The 23,388-nt window shown below is 36.5% G+C and overlaps 1 protein-coding gene across 17 annotated transcripts in view; it reads right to left on the minus strand.

The window, feature by feature from the left end:
* RIMS2 (regulating synaptic membrane exocytosis 2) overlaps positions 1-23,388 on the minus strand; it is a 609,863-nt gene that overhangs the window by 498,222 nt on the left and 88,253 nt on the right. For 9 of the 17 annotated variants that reach the window (XM_070802801.1, XM_070802802.1, XM_070802795.1 and 6 more), the window contains exons 2-3: positions 8,532-8,564; positions 8,044-8,130 (exon numbers count right to left, since the gene is read on the minus strand). The exons of the other annotated variants lie outside the window; for them this stretch is intronic. In XM_070802801.1, coding sequence (XP_070658902.1) covers positions 8,044-8,130; positions 8,532-8,564 — 120 coding nt within the window. The remainder of the gene's footprint in view (positions 1-8,043; positions 8,131-8,531; positions 8,565-23,388) is intronic. 17 annotated transcript variants of the gene reach the window in all.

Genomic DNA, 23,388 nt, shown 5'->3' on the forward strand with positions numbered 1-23,388 from the left:
GGCAGCCCACCAGGTTCCTCCATCCCTGGGATTCTCCAGGCAAGAACACTGGAGTGGGCTGCCATTTCCTTCTCCAATGCATGAAAGTGAAAAGTGAAAGTGAAGTCGCTCAGTCATGTCCAACTCTTAGCGACCCCATGGACTGCAGCCTACCAGGCTCCTCCGTCCATGGGATTTTCCAGGCAAGAGTACTGGAGCGGGGTGCCATTGCCTTCTCCGATATCACAGCACTATTCACAGCCAAAAATTGGAAACAACCCCACTGCACAGAAATAGTAAAACATAAATAAATTGCAGTATATCCAAATACTAGAGTGCCATACAGTCATGAGAATGAATGAAATGCAACTAGATGCAATCATATGAATGGATCTCACAAACACATTAAACAAAATATTATAGACACAATATACCATATGATTCTATTTGTTTGAAGTCTAAATATAAATATGCAAAATATCACGTGGTGTTAAAAAAAATTCAAGTTAAAAAGTCACTCCCAGGGGTGAGAGAGAGTCCTCCATGGAAGAGAGCATGAGAAAGAGATCCTGGAAGTATGGCAATGTTCTGCTTTTTGCATTCAGTGATGGTTTCCAGATATATTCACTGTCTGGCAATTCAGTGAGCTATATATTTTCAAACTATGCACTTATCACTACATATACTATGTTTTAATAAAAACTTTACTTGGCAATAAGCACTTTGGTACTTTTATCAATTTTTCTAAATGCACTGTGTGAACAAGTGATCATCACCATTTTTCTTTATTTATTGACTTCTTTTTTTTTTGCTTTGAGCCAAAAGGAATTTAAGGTGGTTCTAACCTAAGGTACATGACAGATGTAGTCAATTTTAGACCACTCAGGTTGAAGAATATCTATGCTGGACCTGGAAACATATTTATGTGGAGAAACTGCTTTCACTATGTCACAAGTTCGGTCAACTGCTTTGATTAGTCAAGTATCAATAGCTTACAAGAAAACATCTTTGTCCATATCATCCTCAATCTTTAAAAAAATACAAGTAGAATTTTTTTAATTAAGTGAAAGTGAAGTCACTCAGTTGTGTCCGACTCTTTGGGACCCCATGGACCAGACCGTAGCTCACCGGGCTCCCCGTCCATGAGATTCTCCAGGCAAGAGTACTAGAGTGGGTTGCCATTGCCTTCTCCAGGTTTTTAAGTAAAATTAACAATACTTTCAATGACCCTTCAATTTCCATTGTCATTAGCCTTCCAAAGAATAAAATCAATTTTGAGGCAGGTCCATCAACTTTCTTATATAACTTAATAGTAAGCTGCCCACACATTAAGAAATTTCACTTTTGACCCTAAAATCAGCCCTACTGCAAGTTAACATGATTAAGCAAAGGGATCAGGTTATACACTTAGTCTTATCAACAACAGGTATAAGCAGGATTTCCAAAACATCCTTCTACTGCTAAGTCACTTCAGTCGTGTCCGACTCTTTGTGACCCCATAGACAGAAGCCCACCAGGCTCCTCTGTCCCTGGGATTCCCCAGGCAAGAACATTGGAGTGGGTTGCCATTTCCTTCTCCAATGCATGAAAGTGAAAAGTGAAAGTGAAGTCGTTCAGTCGTGTCTGACTCCTAGCGACCCCATGGACTGCAGCCTACCAGGCTCCTCCGTCCATGGGATTTGCCAGGCAAGAGTACTGGAGTGGGTTGCCATTGCCTTCTCCTTCTAAGGGACACTCTATGACATGAAATCTACAGATTTCGCCTTCTAAAGAGAAAGGAGAGAAAAACTACCTCAGGGTTATGATGGAAAAGACTGTAATAAGTCACATTAACAATTAGCACTTCAGCAAAAGCCTCAAAAATGTTGATCCTTAGACTCACGTTTCACAACTAAAAAGACACAAACAATTTTGCATGAACTGTTGGAAATTTGCTCTGTCAGGAGACCTTAAATAAGAGTCTTAAGAATCTCCCAGAAATAGTCTTTGAAGAGAAAGAGCTAACCAACTCTTGGATCAAGCAGATAACACACCAAAGTAGACAGCTTCCATCCAAGAACAGAAGAATGATTTTCTAGTATCTCTGTTCCTCCTTTAAAAATTACTTTGTTAACTATCTTCTTTATTATTGTTCCTTGGAATCTCTAATGTCCTCAGTATGCTTTCATATACTTTCACTGTTAACCCATTTTTAATCTCCTTTCACTGCCACCTGCATGTGTGCAGCCTCAGTTGTGTCTGACTCTTTGCGACCCTGGGGGCTGTAGCCCGCCAGGCTCCTGCTGCCTAGGAGAATGCAAAAAAAATCTCCTTGTAATCCCACTGACAAAATTGTAGGGGTACTCCTTGAAACACTACATACCATTAATTTCCTTTCTGTGAGAGGATACTTCTGTATTTGAATTTTCTTCACATTATTAACCTTAACTTTCAGTACTGTACAAATCAGACCTTGATCTCGAGTCATTACAGCAGTTTCAGAAGAACCAAGAGAACTAAGAGTGGGGACTGGAGTTATCTTTGCTACAGCAGCATTCTTTTGGCAAGTTTTTATCTTTTGGCATGCAGAAATTAACACCTCATTGCAATAAATGAGAATCAAACAAAACCTAACTGCAGTTGATATTACTGTGTGGGTTCAATCACTTTAATTGTAGCTGACTCTTTTGCAACCGCATGGACTATAGCCCCCCAGGCTCCTCTGTCCATGGGATTCTCCAGGCAAGAATACTGGAGTAGGTTGGCATTTCTTTCTCCAGGGGATCTTCCTGACCCAGGTATCAAACCTGTGTTTCTGCATCTCCTGCATTGCAGGTGGATTCTTTACCCACTTAGTCACCTGGGAAGCAGTCGATGTTACTAGTGCTCACTATAAACAGAGTTGCCTCTCTTCATGAGGACATGGACCTTCTAGATTTCCTTGCAGTTAGTTAAGAGCCTTGTAACAAGCTTTGGGCAATGAACTGTGAGTAAAGGTAACCTACCACACTTCCTGTTTTACATAATTAAGAATGAATGTGAGTTCTCCCTTCTCTCTCTCTTGCTCAGATGCAGCAAACCTAATAGCTATGAGTTCTAATTGGCTTGCCAACAAGAGGGAAGCAGCCTGGATTGCTAAACTGCCACGGGGAAGAGAAGAATTCTAGAATCCCATAAGTAAGTCTTAAATTTTTTCAGGGGCTACTGCCCCTGGTCTATGACTGTCACAAATGCTTCTCAGCTTTTTTTCCCCTTTTGGAGAAACAGGAAGGTTAGAGAGGACTGTAATTAGGTTATTTCTCTACTCTCATGTTGGTTGGGCTCTGGTTAAGTAGTTTCCTTTCAGAATGAAAATCTCTTGGAATATGTCAAAAATGGTTGCTTATCCCATCCATTGCTGGAAGTAAGAGAGAATTTTTCACTGAGCTTGAGAATTTGGTAGAGCTCATGGACGGCTTCCCTGGTGGCTCAGCTGGTAAAGAATCCACCTGCAATGCAGGAGAACTGGGTTCGATCCCTGGGTTGGGAAGATTCCCTGGAGAAGGAACAGCTACCCACTCCAGTATTCTGGCCTGGAGAATCCCATGGACTATATATATATAGTCCACGGACTCACAAAGAATGGGACACAACTGAGCAACTTTCACTTTCTTGGGCTTCCCTGGTAGCTCAGCTGGTAAGGAATCCACCTGCAATGCAGGAGACCCAAGTTCAACTCCTGGGAAGGGAAGATCCACTGGTGAAGGGATAGGCTACCCACTCCAATATTCTTGGGCTTCCCTGGTGGCTCAGCTGGTAAAGAATCTGCCTGCAATGCAATGGGTTCCATTCCTAGGTTGGGAAGATCCCCTGAAGAAAGAGTGGCTACCCATTCAAGTATTCTGGCCTGGAGAACTCCAGGGACTGTATAGTCCATGGACTCACAAAGAGTCAGACACAACTGAGCAACTTTCACTTTTACTTTCTTGGAAGTAAAACTCATAAATCTAGGGTGGGGGCTCCCTGAAGGCTGGACTTCCAGGAATCTTTAACTCCTAAGTTAGTCTACACTCAGCTTTCCGTATTTCAACAACTTCCTACCAGTTCTTGGCCCCAGTGGGTTCTACTCCTAGAAATTCTCTCTATTTACCTCTCCTTTCAGTTGTCAGGGCACTCATTTGTCCCGTGACCTCACTTTTCTGATGGATCAAAGAAGAGTTGATTTTCAGTTTGTTCGGTTTATCCAGCTCTTTTCTTGTAAGGATAGGAATGACAGCTTCCAAATTCTTTGTATATCAGGGAGGAAACCAGAAGTCTCCACAATATTGTTTTTCATTACTTATCAGCATGTTTGAAGGTCAAACCTTTGAGAGCAGGAACCATAGTCCTTTTACCCCTGGACTCCTAGTAACCTGAGTTGTTCTGGGCTCATCAGTCTTGGACATTCTTATCTGCTCTTCATCACACACTCTCTCACTGGGTCAGCTTCTCTACTCTTCAAGCTTTATACACCATACCGACAACTCCAGAAGTTTTATCTCCAGTTAATCCATATCGTTCCTTTAAAGTTGGTTGACTTATTAGCATCTTAGACTTTTAAAATTTAAAACTTCAGCTTTAATTTCTACTTCTAACCAGTTCACCCTTTCTGCTTGTTGATCATAGTAAATGGTATCACCACCCAATAAATTCTTCCAGTCAGAAATCTGGCAGTCCTCTTTGGTTCTTTAATCTTCCTTACTAACTTCCTCTAAATCTACTCCACTAACAAATTACATCATTTCAACCCCCAAATATACCTCTAATCCACTTCCCTCCCTCTTCAGTGTAATCAACCTGGTCCAAGCCATCATAATCTCTAGCCAAGTCCTCCACAAAAGCCTCCTCGCTACTCTCTCAACCTCCATCCTCACGCACGCTATCCATAGAACAGCCAGATTGATTTTTATACATAAATTAAATCATATCACTCTGATGTCTAAAATTGTTCAGTATGTTCCCTTTATACTGAGATTCAGATCTAAACTCCTTCTCACTCTCCGGAAGAACACTGCCCTGTCTGAGTTCTACACCTGGTCTCGCATTCCCTCTTGTCCACTATATTCCAGCCACACTAGTCTTCTTTGTGTCTCTCAAACCCTTCGCTACTAAAACTTTCACCTGTCATGTTCCCTAAGCTTAAAAAATTCTTCCCCTTACCATTTTTTTTCCTACTATTTCAAAAGTACATTTATTATTTACCATGTCACAACCTGAATAAAACACGATGGTTCAAAGTCAAACTAATCCAATTGGTTAGTTTATTTGTATCTTTGATACTAAGTTACATATTGGGAGCACCAAGTTAAAATAACAGTTGCATTAAAAATCATTTATATTTTTTCTGAGTATACCCTTTATAATTATTCAAAGACTTGTTTTACACTCTACATATAATGTATATTACATTGCCTTACAGATAATTACATTTTGATGTTAAACCAAAAAAGTAGTGAAAGAAAGAATTTAAAATTACTTAATTTGTATATTAGGCAATTTCTGCAAAGGCTGAATGAACTGACAACTGAAAATCAGCTCAATCCAATTTCTATACTTTAATATTTATGGAAAGTCAAAGTTGGATACATTATTATACTTATACCTACATTTTCACATGAAATACCCAAATCAAAATTATATTACATTCAAAATCCAAAATTACATTCCTGTTACATTTTTTAAAAACATCTATGAAATAAACAAGCTTCAAAATTATGGACTTCAAAGAACCTACATCATTAAACTTTTAAATAATCACAACATGGGATTTACAGGAATTCATTAAAATGAAATTACTATTCAGGAAATATTAGATTTTCAATACTGAGAGAATACTTACTTATTCTACTGTGAAATGTTTATACAAAATATGAAAAGCATAAGTTGTACTTTCTGACATTTATAAATTAAAATGAATACCTAGAATACAATGCTCCAAAATAATTTAATAGATAAGTGAACAAGCAGATTGGATGCTATCCCACTCAAATGGTAGTCAAAGAGAGAAACCTTGAGATGATTTGGAAATAAGAAATCCTAGACTCTGATTGAAAAGAAGATGAATTAAAGAAGATTCAGAAGAAACCCTCATCTGTAGATCAGAAAGATAAAAGGAAAGCTACTAAAAACTTATGTATCAGAAATCTTTAGCACAATAAGACTGTAAGATGAAGAGATGTAAGAGAACCTATTAGTTCTGATTTTTTAAAACTGTATAGGTCACAGAACAAGGAAAATGAATTAGTTGTCCAAAAAACTTTAATGGAAATAATATTTATTAATATAAAATTAATTTTTAAAACATCACAAAGTACTAGTCTCTTCTCCTAAAATATTCCTAGCCAAAAATCAAAGCAAATTGTATTATTTTTATTTTGAAATAAAGCTATTTCATTTCAAATATGCCTTGATCTCTTTGCTTATGCCAATCAAATGTTATTTTGTTTCAGTAATTAGAAATCACTTCTTAAGTTTACTAACAAAATATCTATTTTATTTAATATCTACTGTAATCTACTAAATAATGTAATTTAATCTTGATTATTTTCTAAAACATACAAAGAAGATACATAACTGACATCATTTTAAATTGAGACAAAGTTGCATCTAATTATACTTTGCTATTGATTTTACTCTGTTACCATGTTTCAGTGCCTTAGAGAAAAATGAGCAAAACAATAATATTTTGTGCAATTTTAACACTATTTTTGCTGATTAAAGATATTATTTCTATCCCTTGGAACACATTATTCTTGTAAGAGAATAAAACATATAAAATCAGTTGTGAAGACACATTTATTGAGTTCTTACTGTGGGTCAGGCATTCTGCTAGATGTCAAAGATAAAATGTAGACAAGACAAACACAGGTCTTGATTTCAACTGGCTTAAATATAGCAACAGTCTCAACTATACATCTACATTATCAACTATTAGGAGGAGCATATCACAATACAGTTATCTACTTCAACTGAAACTGAAACACTGACAAAATTTAAAATAAAATGCATACAAGAGAACACAAAATGGATGAGGGAGTACCCTCAACAATAGCAAAACAAAAAGACATTACCTTCTAGTTTGGATTAAAGGCAAAAATACTAATGTTTTTCTGAATGTTTCATCTTAAGGTTCCTGGTAGCTATTCTCCTAAAGCTCGTGTCACTTTTCAACCTGCCCATTCCTACAGCCAAACCATCTTCTCCACAAACATAATTCCTACTTTTGGAAAGCACAGAGGCTGACTGGTAACAGCATTTCTGAGTAAGATGGCAATTATCATGGGGAGAGTGGAACTTATATCTACACAATCTTTCTCACATTCTCCGAGTAACTTCCACTTTACAACATAAATAATATTTCTTGCACAAAGTTAAAAAGATACAAGTATGAACAACTTTTTAAAGAATGTGTTTCAATCTAGAAATAACTGAAATAAATGGAATTGACATATTTTAATGTTTCAGACCGATGTGAGAATAAATTGCTGCATTTCCCAAATTATGTTTCATAATCTAATGAAATGTTCAGTGAAAACAGGACTTAGTGGTCACAGAAATTTAATTAAGATTATATATTCTAACTAACACCTTTGTAGCATATTTAGACACTCAGAAGTATTACAATAAAGAAATTCTCCTAGCCTTTAAAAAAAAACACCTGTATAAACTTGAACAAAGATTGAATCAGGGGCTGTGGGCAGGGGTGGGGGAGCGGGGAGGTGGTGGTAAATACATCTTATGTCTTCAGGAATTATTTTTGAATGAAACATGCTTTGGAATATATTGCATTATTGGAGATAATATTTTACTGGATAAATACAGATAATGTAATTTATATTAAAGTTGGGGAGAGAATTACCTCTTTATTCTTACTACCCTATAAATTACCCTGTTTTCTTTTAATATTTCCATGGAATATGAAGCATAAAAGGTGAAAATATCATCTTCATAATCTAACAATGTTCACTTCTGAGGAATGCTATTTCGAGGGCTGTATTTTAATACCTACTCTTCAGTATGTTATGCTATCAGAGATAATATTTAGTCTGTACAGATCAGCTTACTTACGTCTGGGGCTCCTTTTCATTTTGTTGTTTTTGCTGGGGCTGAAGAACGTTATTTACCAGTTCAGTGATCCCACTAAAGGGAAACCACCTGTTTAAATAAGCAAATAATGTGACTGAATAACCAAATGAATAAAACAACTGTAGGAATATGTTTTCTTATCCATACTAATAAAAATACACAGGCACAGAAGCTACAGCCAATGGAAATATGAGCTTCAGTTATCATCCAGGCAGTCAGAATATAGGGAAATTAAGTTTGAACACTTAATCAGTCCACAAGCAGGCAGCAAAAAACTACATCTAGTCAGTGTAAGGATGAAGTAAGAAGCTGCAGGCAGCTCTCTTACAAGCCAGAGGGTCAGAAAGCAGACACACTAGCTGCAGCCTATCCAGTATTAGTGTGAGCTAATACCATCCAAGGCGCAGAAAGCAGAATGTGGCAAAGGTACAGAAGTCAAGCCTACTGAACTCTTAAATACGTTTACTTACTGTGTCGTCTGTGGTTTGTGTTCTTCTTTGACCCTAAAAAGATAAGTTTGCACAACTGAGTGCACTGTACTAGGAAGAAATTTCTATCTACAGATCTGTGGTCAGATAAAAATGAAAAATGAGGTCTGTTACATAGAAAAGCTTAATGCTTTGCCATATATTTGAATTATACCATATATTTGAATTATGCCATATATTTGAATTTGAATTAATATGACACAAAAGGAAAAGTTGAATCGTTTGTTTTATTAGAGGGCTAATATTAAAATTCTTCTGCTGTCTTAATGATTCCATGATTTGTCCTCAAATTTTCTGCATACTTGTATTAATATTGAAACTGAAGCATTTAAAGTATTATATTAAATAGTTACATTTGGTCTACTGAAGATGAACAGATTTCCTCTTTATTTTAAAATTTCTTCCTTAATATAATTGAAGTAAAGGTATAAATGTTTTAAATAAAATGTAAAGTTTTATAAATGTATTTTTAAAGCCTCCAAATGGATTTATTTACTTCACAAAGGAGCAGATAAAGAAGTTGGGGAGTTATGCATCCAATATACCTAAAAATAGTTACTAAGATAATTATGTGTATTAAATTTAAAATATTCATAAGCTAAAGTAAATTATTCATAAAACTATAAAAGACTGAAAATGCATTTACCCTGTAATCAACTCAATGCTTCACTGTTTAGCTGGACATTTAAAAGTAGAGAAAGCTAAAACACAAGGATAGAGATGCCTCTGAAATGTGGTTCCCACACTTTGCCTGGGACTGGTCCTGAGAGGTAAACCTGTGATAAGTGATCAGTTGATTAGTTTTACTTTCCCAAAGAAAGACTAAGGATTGGTAACTAAAATGGATCCCCAGAATCTAGGACTTTCATTAGGAAACTATATTAACACTGTAAATTAAATTCTTTTTTAAAATTAAACTGATTTTTTCCAGAGTGTTTTTATTTTAAATGATCTAATGATTTAATGAAAGGGTATACCCTTATACATTTTTGTGTCTCAATGAATATAATTGGTATTTATATATCTCTATTAACTAAAAAGAATATCTTCTGTTCTCTGCATAAACTTCAAAAAGTACAACAGTTTTAGCCTAGATCTAAGGCGACATCATTTAGTATTTAAACAGAGATATAATGGAATATTAATAAAGGATTATATTTAGCACCAAATATATAAGCAAACAAATACAAGCAAACTATAGTGACAATCTATCTAGAAAACTTATCATTGTATTTCTTTGAGAATAAGACATAAAAATCTCTTAATGTTTTAGAACAAAATAGGTCCTATATAAAAAATTTACCAAACCAGCTTATCAAAATGGAGAACAATTCAAGATTATCCTTCATCAAATAATATGTATGTTAAAAACAAAAACATTAAAATAAGTTCATGAAAGAGAAGAAGATATCTGAAGACATCCTAGGTGATTCTCTATAAGAAATCATATTTGCTCTTAATTAGTGATAAATGTTTTTATCATAAATTTACATTAATTATAAATCAGTTTCTAATTTTAAAATGTAAGTTGAAATAATTAACAGACACAAAAATGTAAATTACCAATTCAGAAATTGTTTATGGGCTTTGTAAAATATACGTGAAATATATAAACATTTGCATCAGCTTCCCAAATAAAATACGTATCACAAGCATAGCAGTATAAATATTTATCATCTTTAAATACAATCAAGAATATAAAATTATCCTTCTTTTGTCCAATATATTAGATGAAATCAAACCTCAAGAGTATCTGACCACACTTAAAATTCATGCTGAGATAATAGTTTAAGCACTGGTAATATGGAAAAGTAATTATATATGTCTTGGACAGTACCTTAACATTATTAACAATAAACTCCCACATTCCTGCATTCCAGAAACTATATGAGGGGCTTCCAGTTTCCAATAAAATATATAAATAGCTTGGAAATCATCACTCCCATCCTTGCAAGTAAAAATGCTGAACAGATTGAAAATCAACAACTCTTCTTAACTCAAACAATTTTGGAGTGGGCAAACTGAAAACTAGAAAAACTGACAAATGGGGACAGGCTATTTAGTGTTTACCAATAGTACAAGCCCAGGAGCAGAGGCCCACACACGGGGCCAGTGTCTTTTGGAAGACTTTTAACATAATTGACCAACCGTTAGAGACTCTCCTTGGACTAGATAAAAAGTTTAAAATTCCAAGGAGTCCAAGTTTTAGGCATACCACCATACTTCCACAAAGCCCTACCAGCTGCTCACTGTGAAGATCAGAGAAAAATTTCCTCCAGCATCCAGCAGCAGGAGCGGGGGAAAAAATATTTTTTTGAAATACTCCCAGAGCTCTCTACTCTCTTTAACAATCCTTACAGAGTGAAGTAAGTCAGAAAGAAAAACACCAATACAGTATACTAACGCATATATATGGAATTTAGAAAGATGATAACAATAACCCTGTATACAAGACAGCAAAAGAGACACTGATGTATAGAACAGTCTTTTGGACTCTGTGGGAGAGGGAGAGGGTGGGATGATTTGGGAGAATGGCATTGAAATACGTATAATATCATATATGGAACGAGTCGCCAGTCCAGGTTCGATGCACGATACTGGATGCTTGGGGCTGGTGCACTGGGATGACCCAGAGGGATGGTATGGGGAGGGAGGAGGGTTCAGGATGGGGAACACATGTATACCTGTGGCGGATTCATTTCAATGTTTGGCAAAACCAATACAATATTGTAAAGTTTAAAAATAAAATTAAATTTAAAAAAAATAAAAAAATAAAGGACCAGTGCATTTTCCCCACAACTTTCATTTTTCAATTCCTCCCTGCTTTGGGAGCCAGACTTTAAAGAAACTTAAAGTAACTGCATACATGAGAAAAAACAGAAAGTCACTACACTTGTCCAGTGAAAGGGGCAAATTCAGAAAAGACTGAGAAGATCTCAAGTTTATAACACAAGCCTGATCCTCAGAAAGACACAGCCTACAACAAAAAGGAATAAAATTAAATAAAAACAATAACAGAAAGTAACAAAAATTAGTGAAGGGGGAAATATGATTTCCAGACTTACCACATATTTATATTAATACGACCAGTTTCCTGACTGAGAGCAGGCTGCCCCAAGATATGCACAATGGCATATAGATTATTTTGAATTAAAGCTACTTGACAAACAATGAGAAAAAAGTGATACTGAGAGAAAAATAATACTCTGATCATTCTCTTTCCCCCGAAAGTAAGAAAGAAATCTCCAGTATGAAGGTATTCCCCCATACCCAAAGTACAGAAAACATACTCACCAACAGAATTAGGACATTCAAGGCAAAAGAAAGTTGTATGAAAAAATCTGTGTGACTTCTTCATTGGTCTGCCACTACAAGTAAAGCCCTTATGTTAACTTGTCAAAAATAACTGTCTTTGTGTAAAATGAATATATAAACAGCCTGACTTCGTCACTTTAAGGGTTTCATTTCTATGTGACCTCTGTGCAAACAAATTTTTTTTCTCCTGTCAATCTGCCTTGTATCAAATTTTAGACCAGACAAATTTCCCCCTTCCCAAAAAAAGTACAAAAAGTGACATGAAAAATTCACTAGAAGAATGCAAAGGCAGATTTCAAGAGGGAACAGAAATAATCAGCAAACTTGAAAATGTAACAATAAAATGCACTGAATCTGAAGAACAGAAAGAAAACAGATTGAAGAAAAGAGAGTCTAAGGGAACTATGGGACACCATTAAGTAGACCAACATAGGTTTGTTGCAGGAATTCCAGAAGAAGAGAGAGAGAATATTTGCTGAAATAACGGCTAAAAGTTTCCCATATTTGATAAAATACATCAATATAAACATTCAAGAAGATCAACATATTCCATATAAGATGAAGTCAAAGAGACCCACACCAAGACACAATAAACCAACTAAATCAAACAAACATATATAGACTATTACACCCAAAAAGAAAATCACACACATTCTTCTCAAGTGGAAATGGGGCATTTTCCAGAAAAGACCACGTCAGGCCACTAATTAAGTCTCAGTAGACTTTAAAATAGAGAAATCATATAAAGTATCTTCTAAAATATAAGAAATATCCTCAGATATGCAGATGGCACCACCCTTACAGCAGAAAGTGAAGAACTAAAGTGCCTCTTGATGAAAGTGAAAGAGGAGAGTGAAAAACTTGGTTTAAAACTCAACATTCAGAAAACTAAGATCATGGTGTCCAATCCCATCACTTCATGGCAAATAGATGGGGAAACAATGGAAATAGTGATAGACTTTATTTTATTGGGCTTCAAAATCAATGCAGATGGTGATTGCAGCCATGAAATTAAAAGACGCTTGCTCCTTGGAAGAAAAGTTATGACCAACCTAGACAGCATACTAAAAAAGAGACATTACTTTGCCAACAAAGGTCCATCTAGTCAAAGCTATGATTTTTCCAGTAGTCATGTATGGATGTGAGAGTTGGACTATAAAGAAAGCTGAGCACCAAAGAATTGATGCTTTTGAACTGTGGTGTTGGAGAAGACTCTTGTGAGTCCCTTGGACAGCAAGGAGATCCAACTAGTCCATTCTGAAGGAAATCAGCCCTGAATATTCTTTGGAAGGACTGATGCTGACGCTGAAACTCCAATACTTTGGCCACCTGATGGGAAGAACTCACTCACTGGAAAAGACCCTGATGCTGGGAAAGATTGAAGGCAGGAGGAGAAGGGGACGACAGAGGAAGGGATGGTTGGATGGCATCACCGACTCAATGGACATGAGTTTAAGTAAGCTCCGGGAGTTGGTGATGGACAGGGAAGCCTGGTGTGCTGCAGTCCATGGGGTCACAAAGAGTCGGACACGACTGAGCAATTGAACTGAACTGCGTGAAAATACAAGAGGATAAAGTGAGAAATTGAAAACAAAAGGAAACCTAGAGAAATCATAAATTTTTAGAAATTAATGAACATACACTTTAAAACAATGAGTAAAAGAAAATACAAGGAAAATTAGAAAATACTCAGAGACAAATGAAAACAAAACAAATGTACCAAATTTTATTAGATGCAGCTAAAGCAGCGCTAAGCAAGAAATTTCTAGATATAAACAATTACATTAAAAAACAAAAAACAAGAAAGACCTCTCCAGATATATGCCCAGGCATGGGATTGCTGGGTTGTTGGTAGTTCTATTTTTTAAGGACCCTCCATAATGTTCCATGGGATTCTCCAGGCAAGAAGACAACCTACTTAAGCTTGTTCTCTACATCTGTGTGTCAATTTCTTCTTTGCAAATAAGTTCATCTGTATCATTTACCTAGATTCCAATACAAGCAACATATAATATTTTTCTCTTTCTGACTTCACTCTGTATGATCTAGGTCCATCCACATCTCTGCAGATGGCACAATTTCATTCCTTTTTATGCCTGAGTAATATTCCATTGTATATAGGTATCACAACTTCATCCATTCATCTGTTGGTGAACAGCAGGTTGCTTCCATGTTCTGGCTTTTGGAAATAGTGCTTCAGTGAACACTGGGGTGCATGTGTCTCTTCAAATTATGGTTTTCTCAAGATAAGGGGCTTCTCTGGTGGCTCAGATGGTAAAGAATCCACCTGCAATGCAGGAGACCCAGGTTCGATCCCTGGGTTGGTAAGATTTCCTATGGTAAAGCACTCCAGTATTCTTGCCTGGAGAATCCCATGGACAGAGGAGCCTGGCAGGCTACAGTCAGTGGGGTCGCAAGGACTCAGACATGACTGAGTGACTAACACTTTCACTTTCACTTTCACTTTCTCCAGATATATGCCCAGGCACAGGATTTTTGGGTCATATGGTAGTTCTATTTTTTAAGGACCCTCCATAATGTTCTCCACAGGGGCTGTATGTCTTCAGATTCCTACCAATAGTGTAAGAAGTTTCCCTTTTCTCCACACCCTCTCCAGCATTTATTGTTTGCAGATTTTTTGATGATGCTCATTCTGACTGATTTGAGGTGGAAGGTCATTATAGTTTTGATTTGCATTTCTCTAATAATGAGCAATGTTGAGCATATTTTCATGTATTTGTCAGCCATCTGTATGTCTTCTTTGGAGAAATGTCTATTTTGATCTTCCACCCATCTTTTGATGGGGTTGTTTCTGAAATTGAGCTACATGAGCTGTTTGTATATTTTAGAGATTAATACCTCTTCAATTGCTTCATTTGCAAATATATCCTCAACATGGTACTGTATGACAACCAAGAGGGGTAGGATGGGGTGAGGGTGGGAGAGAGGTTCAAGAGGGAGGGACATGTGTATCCTTATGCCTGATTAATGCAGAAGCCAATACAATATTGTAAAGCAATTATTCTCTAATTAAAAATAAATAAATAAGAAGTTTAAAAAAAGAACAGATGAGTAGTGTGAGCAAAGAAATAAACTGCTTAAGAAAGAATGAAAAGGAATTTCTAGAAATTAGTGACACTGTAACAGGAATGAAGAATGTTTGTGATAGACTCATCAGTAGACTACACTCAGCTGAAAAAGAATAAATGAGCTTGAAAATATGCCAATAAAAACTTCTAAAACTGAAAGACAAAGAAAAAAAGATGGAATAGAATGTCCACGAACTATGGGATAATTAAAAAAAAGATATAATATACATGCAATGGGAATGTCAGAAGGAGAAGAAAGAAAGGGACAGAAGAAATACTTGAAGTAACAAAGACCGAGAGTTTTCCAAAATTAATGACAGGTTCCAAGCCATAGACCTAGGAAGCATGAGGAATACTAAGCATGATCAATAGTAAAAAAAAAAATAAATATATATATATAGATACACCTAGGCAAATGCTACTCAAACTGCAGAAAACCAAAGACAAAGAGGAAATTCTGAGAAGCTGGAAGGAAAATAAACATCTTATCTACAGAGAAATAAACGTAAGAATTACTTTGGACTTCTCTTTAAAAACCAAGCAAGAAAGAAGAAAGTGGAATAAAATATTTGAAGAGTTGAAAGAAAAAATGACCCACTAACCTCGAATTCTGTGTGCAATGAAATTATTCTTCAAAACTAATCGAAAAATATACCTACTCAGACAAGGAAAAAATTAGGTAATTTGTCATTAGTTCACCTGCCTTTCAAAGAATGTAAAAAGGGGAGAAGAAAATGATATAAGTTGGAAACTAACATCTATATAAAATATAGGAAGAGCATTAGTGAAGGAATGCTGCTGCTTCTGGTAAGTCGCTTCAGTCGTGTCCGACTCTGTGCGACCCCATAGACAGCAGCCCACCAGGCTCCTCCGTCCCCGGGATTCTCCAGGCAAGAACACTGGAATGGGTTGCCAAAGGAATAAATGAGAGTAAAAAAAAAATATTTTATTTTTCTTATTCTTAATTGATCTAACAGAAGTTTGTTCAAAATAATAGTAGTAACACAGTTTTTAATGATTATAGCTTAAGGATAAGTGAAATGACTAATACCAATTTTTAAGGTACAAGAGGGAAAAATCAGGAATACACTTTTATAAAGTATTTGTACTACCCCTGAGGTGGTATGGTGTTATCTGAAAGTAGGCTTGGATTAGTTGTTCATTTATGAATCAGTAGCAAGCTCTCCAACAACCATTAAAAAACATTATTTTTTAAAAAATACGTTAAGTGAGGAAAGAAAATGGAATCAAATCATATAAGATGCTGAACTCAAACCAGAGAGAAACAGTGGAAGACCAAAAAAGTAAACAAAAGAACAAAGGCAATGATTGGAACTATTACAAATATGATAGCTATTAACTCAATTATATCAATAATAATTTTAAATGAGGATGATCTAAATTCACCAATTAAAAAATAGAAATTGTCAAAGTAGTGTGTATATGTGCGTGCACGTGCTCAGTCATGCCCAACTCTTTGCAACCCCATGGACTGTAGCCTGCCAGGCTCCTCTGTCCATGGGATTTCCTAGGCAAGAATACTGGAGTGGGTTGACATGTCAATTTTAAATGTGGATGATCTAAATTCACCAATTAAAAGAAACTGTCAAAGTAGATTAACCAAAAACAAAAACAAAAAAGAGTGTCAACAATGTGTTTTCTATAAGAAACCACTTGAAGTAGACACAGTAAGGAATGAAGAAAGATAAATCATTCTAACAGTAATAAAAAGAAAGCTGGAGAATCTACATTAGTTTCAGACAAAGTCACCATCAGAGCAATGAAAATTGTCAGAGATAAAGAGGGGCACTCCATAATGATAAAGAAGTGAGTTTCCCAAGAACACAAAATAACCCTTAATTTGCAGAACCTAACCACAGAATGTCAAAATACAAGAGGCACAAGAAATATACAAATCCACTATTATAGTTAAAGATGTTACACTTCAATCAGTAATTGACAGATCCAGTAGGCAGAAAATGAGCAAGGATATAGCAGAACTGAAGAGCATCATCAGTAGAATAGATATAATTGACATTCTATAATACTTCATCCAATAGCAGAATACATACTGTTCTCAAGCTCAGTGGGATGTTCGCCAAGACAGACCACATACTAAACCATAATACACTAGTCAACAAACTTAAAAGAACATAAGTCATATATAGTATGCTCTGAGTTCACAATCAAATTAAACTAGAAATAAATAACAGAACTGTAGTGGGAAATCAAAATGTCTAGAAACTAACACACTTTTAAATAATGCAAAGGTCAATGAATTATCAAGAGAAATTTGAAATTTTATGAACTAAAGTGAAAATGAAAATGTATCAAGATTTGCAAGATGCAGTTAAATATGTGCTTAGATGAAAATTCCTAGTACTAAATGCATATGCTAGGGGAAAAATAAAGATCTAAATCCATAAAACTAACTTCCACCCTAGGAAAGCAGGGTGGGGAAGCAAATTAAGTCTAACACAAGAAGAAAAGAAATAATAAAAATTAGCAGAGTCATCAGTGAAATTTAAAATAGGAAAGCAACAGACAAAAATCAACAAAACCAAAATTTGCCTGTTTATAAAGAACAATAAAATTATAGACTCCTAGAGCTCGACTAGTCAAGAAAAAGAAGACACAAATTACTAATATCAGAAATGAAAAGCAGTCTATCATTACTGATCTAAAAATATTAAGAACAATTATATGCCCAGAAATTTAATAACTTTCTGAACTGGACCATTTTCTTAGAAAATATAATCTACAAAAGTTCACAGAAGGAGAAACAGATAATCTGAATAGGTATACATCTATTAAAGAAATCGAATCAGTAGTTAATAACCATACAAAACAGAAATCATCAAGGTCTAGACAGTTCTGTCAGTGAATTCTACCAAACATTTAAAGAGGAAATGGTACCAATCCTCTACATTCTCCCAGAAAAGGAAGCCCAGGGAACACTTCTAAACTCATCCTCTATAGCAGCATCACCTTCTTATGAAAACCAGGCAAAGACATTAAAAGAAATGAAATTTATGATGAACATCTCTCATGAACACCAATGAATGTATGTTCAACTACATACTAGCAAATTGAATCCAACAGTGTACAAAAACAATTGTATAGCATAACCAGGCTGGATTTAACCCAGGTATGCTAGCTCAGCGAAGAAGGCAATGGCACCCCACTCCAGTACTCTTGCCTGGAAAATCCCATGGACGGAGGAGCCTGGTAGGCTGCAGTCCATGGGGTCGCTAAGAGTCGGACACGACTGAGCGACTTCGCTTTCACTTTTCACTTTCATGCATTGGAGAAGGAAATGGCAACCCACTCCAGTGTTCTTGCCTGGAGAATCCCAGGGACGGGGGAGCCTGGTGGGCTGCCGTCTATGGGGTCACACAGAGTTGGACACGACTGAAGTGACTTAGCATAGCATAGCATAGCATGCTAGCTCAGTATTTGAAAATCAGTCCATGTAATCAATCACATCATCAGGCTAAAGAAGAAAAATCATATGACTACATCAAGAGGTACAGAAAAGGCATCTGACAAAATTCAAGAACCATCCATGATAAGGAAATGTCCTCAATTTGGTAACAACAACAACAAAACTTACAGCTAACTTCAGACTGAATGATGAGAAATTAAAAGCTTTTCCCTTAAGATCCAGGAGGAGTTAGCAACAAAGAGGTCATACAAGGGAATTTTTAGGATAACTGTTGAAACTGTTCGGTATAATACTGTGTGGCTGGATACATGACAATATATAGTTGTCAAAACTCACAGGGGAAAAATACACAAAACCAACAAAAACATGACAAAGAGTAAATCTTAATGTATGCAAAATTTTAAAAAGTCAACCAGGACAGGAGAATCCTAGGATGGAATGAAGAACATGACAAATGAATCTTTGCATGGAAAATGTATAACACAACCTCACTGACAAGGATGGGTGGGGAAAGTTGCTAACCTAATTAACATTAGGAGAGAAAAGTTTAGAAAACTGTAACACTAAAGCCTAAAAAGAACTATACATAAATACTGTAGTCTAACTGGCAAATTTGTTTCACACTGCACAGGTTAGCAATTCTGATTCTATTGTACATGTAAGCCAGGGTTGAACAATAAGTAAACAAATCGTTGCTAATGAGTACCAGATTTTTCACCGTCAGGGAAAAAAGTTACAAATAAGCAAAGAAAGGAGGCTAGAATGGACCCTGCCCGCCCTGCTGGGTTTAGAGTCAGCCCTGCTGGGTTAGAGTCAAAGATATTATGCTTAAGTAGCTCTAGAGTCGGACACGACTTAGCGACTTCACTTTCACTTTTCACTTTCATGTATTGGAGAAGGAAATGGCAACCCACTCCAGTGTTCTTGCCTGGAGAATCTCAGGGATGGGGAAGCCTGGTGGGCTGCCGTCTATGGGGTTGCAGAGAGTTGGACACGACTGAAACGACTTAGCAGCAGCAGCATCATATCTAAAAAAACAATGTACATACCTTAATTTAAAAATACTTGATTTCCAAACAATGCTAACCATCATCCGAGCTTTCAGCAAGTCATAGTCATAATCTTTTTGCTAGTGAAGAGTTTGTAATAGTGCATGAATTATCAAAATGTGACACAGAGACATGAAGTGAGCACATGTAGTTGGCAAACCTGGCATCAATAGACTTCCTCAAGGTAGAGCTGCCACAAACCTTCAGTTTGTAAAAAACTCACTATCTGCAAACACAGTAAAGTGAAGCAGAATAAAATGATGTATGCCAATGGACAGACATATCTTCATTTGATCTTCATTTGTATTAGGTTGGTACAAACGTGATTGTGGTTTCGGATCATGAATTTCAAATCATTATAAGTAGGCTCAAACACATCTTTATTAGTCAAAATAGGAACCTTCGTAGCCCAACTTTTGAAGCACTGGTTGTGTGATGTGCAGTCGAGCGTTGTCGTGGAAGAGAACTGGGCTCTCCCTGTTGACCAATACTGCTGCAGCTGTTGCAGTCTTCACAGCATCTCATCGACTTGCTGAACCAAATTCTCAGATGTAACGGTTTCGCCAGGATTCAGAGAACTGTAGTGGATCAGAGGGGCAGCAGACCACCAGACAGTGACCATGACCCTTTTTTTGGGTGCAATTTTGGCTTTAGGAAGTGCTCTGGAGCTTCTTCTTGGTCCAATCACCGAGCTGGTCATTGTTGGTTGTCATATAAAATCCACTTTTCATCACAGGTCACAATCCAATCAAGAAATGGTTTGTTGTTGCACAGAATGAGAAGACAACACTTCAAAATGACAATTATTTTGATTTGCCGTCAGCTCATGAGGCACCCACTTATCAAGCTTTTTCACCTTTCCAATTTGCTTCAAATGCCAGCTGACCATAGAATGGTTGACCCTGAGTTCTTGGGTAACTTCTTGTGTAGTTGTATGAGGATCAGCTTCAGTGATCCTCTCAAATGGTTGTTGTCAACTTCCAATGGCCAGCCACTGCATCCCTCATCTTTAAGGCTCTCATCTCCTTTGCAAAACTTCTTGAGCCAACACTGTGCCATACATTCATCAGCAATTCCTGGGCCAAATGCACTGCTGATGCTCCAAGTTGTCTACACTGCTTTAAGACCCATTTTGAACTCAAATAAGAAAATCACTCAAATTGGCTTTTTGTTTAACATCATTTCCCTAGTCTACAATAAACATAAAATACACAGCAAGTAATAAGTCATTAGCAAAAAACATAGAGCAAGAAATGTGCATTAAAATGATGTATAACATAACCACATTTATTTAAGAATGCATTCCAGTATCAAATAGCAAAGTTCAACAATGCAAAACTTCAATTACTTTTGCACCAACCTAATACATGCTATCTTCCAACCAAAGAAACCAAGACCACTTCAAGAAATGGCTAATGTGGTGTTACAGAGGAAAAATACGGGTGAACGTAGACTGTCTTGTAATGCCAGAATGAAAGAAAAAGAAAATGGAGCACATTAATAACACATAGAAGTCAACTGGAAAGAGCTCCCAACTGGCCAAAGCTGTAACAATTTGAGAACAAAATAAATAATAATATTGATTATTATTGTTGTTATTTAGTTCCTAAGTCATGTCCAACTCTTCACAACCCCATGGACTGTAGGTTTCTGTACCCATGGGACGTCCTGGGCAAGAATACTGCAATGGGTTGCTATTTCCTCCTCTAGGGATCTTCCCGACCCAGGGATGGAACCCGCATCTACAGCAACCCTTGCATTGGCAGGCAGATTCTTTACCAACAGTACCACCTGGGAAGACCATAACCCCTCAAAAATAAATATCCATGAATACATATGGGCTTCCGCAACAGCTCACTGGGTAAAGAATCCGCCTAGCAATGCAAGAGACATAAGAGACATGGGTTTGATCCCTGAGTCAGGAAGATCCCCTGGAGGAAGAAATGGCAACCCACTCCGATATTCTTGCTGGGATAATCCCATGAACAGAGGAGCCCGGCCAGCTACAGTCCAAAGGGTCACAGAGTTAGACACAACTGAGCAACCAGGCATGCACATAAACACACATTGATAAGAGAAGGGACATATCTTCCTTACAGAAGAATTCCAAATAATAAATGTAAAAGGTATGAGGCAAACAGAAAATCACCATTTGGATATTGTAGTAATAACTGCTGCAAATAATATAGTGGTCAAAACTTAAAGTAGAAAGAAAATGTTTGCATAGCCTCAAAATATCCCCAAAATATTTATTACCATGGTTGTAATATATGTCCACAAACTCTTATGATATTCCTCTATCAAAAATGGTGGAGCAACCCCTCTCCCACCAAATGGGGACTAGAATTACTGACTTACTTCTAACAAAGAAAATGGAAAGGGAAAAAATAGTAACTTTATAGTGGAGAAACTTGACAGACATCACTCTAACTATGGGGTCAAAATTAACCCTCAATATAATGTAAAACCACTGTGGAATTCTTCCCAAAATTCATAATCCCAGTCTAATATAAGAAAACATTAAAAAAAATTGAATGACAGTCTATAAAATATCTAGTCAGTACTCTTTGAAAAGTGAAAATCATGAAAACAAAAACTGACTGAGAAATTGTCAGAAATTGGAAGAGCCCTTAAGAGACATAACAACTGAATGGAAATCTGTATTCTAGATTGGATCCTGGAATAAAGCCATTAACAGGAAAAATGGTAAAATTCTAGTAAAGCCTATTGTTTAGTTACCAGTACTTTTTTCTTTGCTTTGATAAATACATCAAGGTTATATAAACTGTTAACACTGCAGAAAGTTAGGTGAAAGGGATACAAGAATTCTCTATACCATTTTTGCAACTTTTCTGTAAAATCAAAAATTACTTCAAAATGAAAATTTGGAGGGAGGGTGGAAATATCCTCCAACAAAGAAAACTCCAAGCCTATATGGCTTCGATGTTGAATTCTCTTAAAAATTTAAGGAATAAATATTTTTCACAAATATTCATCTTTCATAAAATCATACATCTCTCAAAACAGAAGAGAACACTTTTCATCTCGTATTGTAAAGCCAGCATTATCACTCTGAAACAGTCAATTCAAGAAAAGAAAACTACGATGGCCTACAATCTAAAAAGCAGAACAGACTAGAGAACATGTACCATCTGATCAGAGTTCTGAAACAGATAAGATGTGCCACTCACTGAGTTATTTCCCAGCTCCAAACCTACCCTCTGCACTTGACTCTGATCCTGCTGCTGGGCTATCTGCCACCACCCACTTGTGCTTTGTCAGCTGGCCTCACGTTAGGCTCTGCCACTAGGAAGTGCTGGTTGGAGATTACAAGACTGGAAGAGAAAGAACTTGAACCTTCCTGGTTTTTCAAAATGTGTGCTTTCTGTTGCCTTTCCTCCTGCTTCATGTTCTTGTTAGCAACATTTTCTTCTGCATATTGTGACAGTTATTATATATAGACATAGGGTTTTACACAAATGGTCTGTACCTTAATTTTATCTCTTCCTTGTATATCTTGGATTTTTTTCTATATTGATGCATATAGAATCACCACATTTATATTATTAAATTCACTATTACTTTGTAGAGATATGCCATAGTTTATTTAACTAGATTATAACTGATCTTTTGCTATTACAAATATTCTTTTGTACATGTCGCATTCCACATGTGCAAAATACCTGTAAGACTGGGCTTCCCTGGTGGCTCATCTGGTAAAGAACCGCCTGCAATGTGGGAGACCTGGGTTCAATCCCTGGGTTGGGAAGATCACCTGGAGAAGGGAATGGCTACCCACTCCAGTATTCTGGCTTGGAGAATTCCATGGACTGAGTAGTCCATGGGGTCACAAAGAGTCAGACATGACTGAGCAACTTTCACTTTCACCTGTAAGATAAGTCCTTTGAGGTGGAATTGAAGAACACTTCAAATTTTGTTCA

This window comes from Bos indicus, chromosome 14 (genome assembly GCF_029378745.1).
Source record: "Bos indicus isolate NIAB-ARS_2022 breed Sahiwal x Tharparkar chromosome 14, NIAB-ARS_B.indTharparkar_mat_pri_1.0, whole genome shotgun sequence".
NCBI classification, from domain to species: domain Eukaryota; kingdom Metazoa; phylum Chordata; class Mammalia; order Artiodactyla; family Bovidae; genus Bos; species Bos indicus.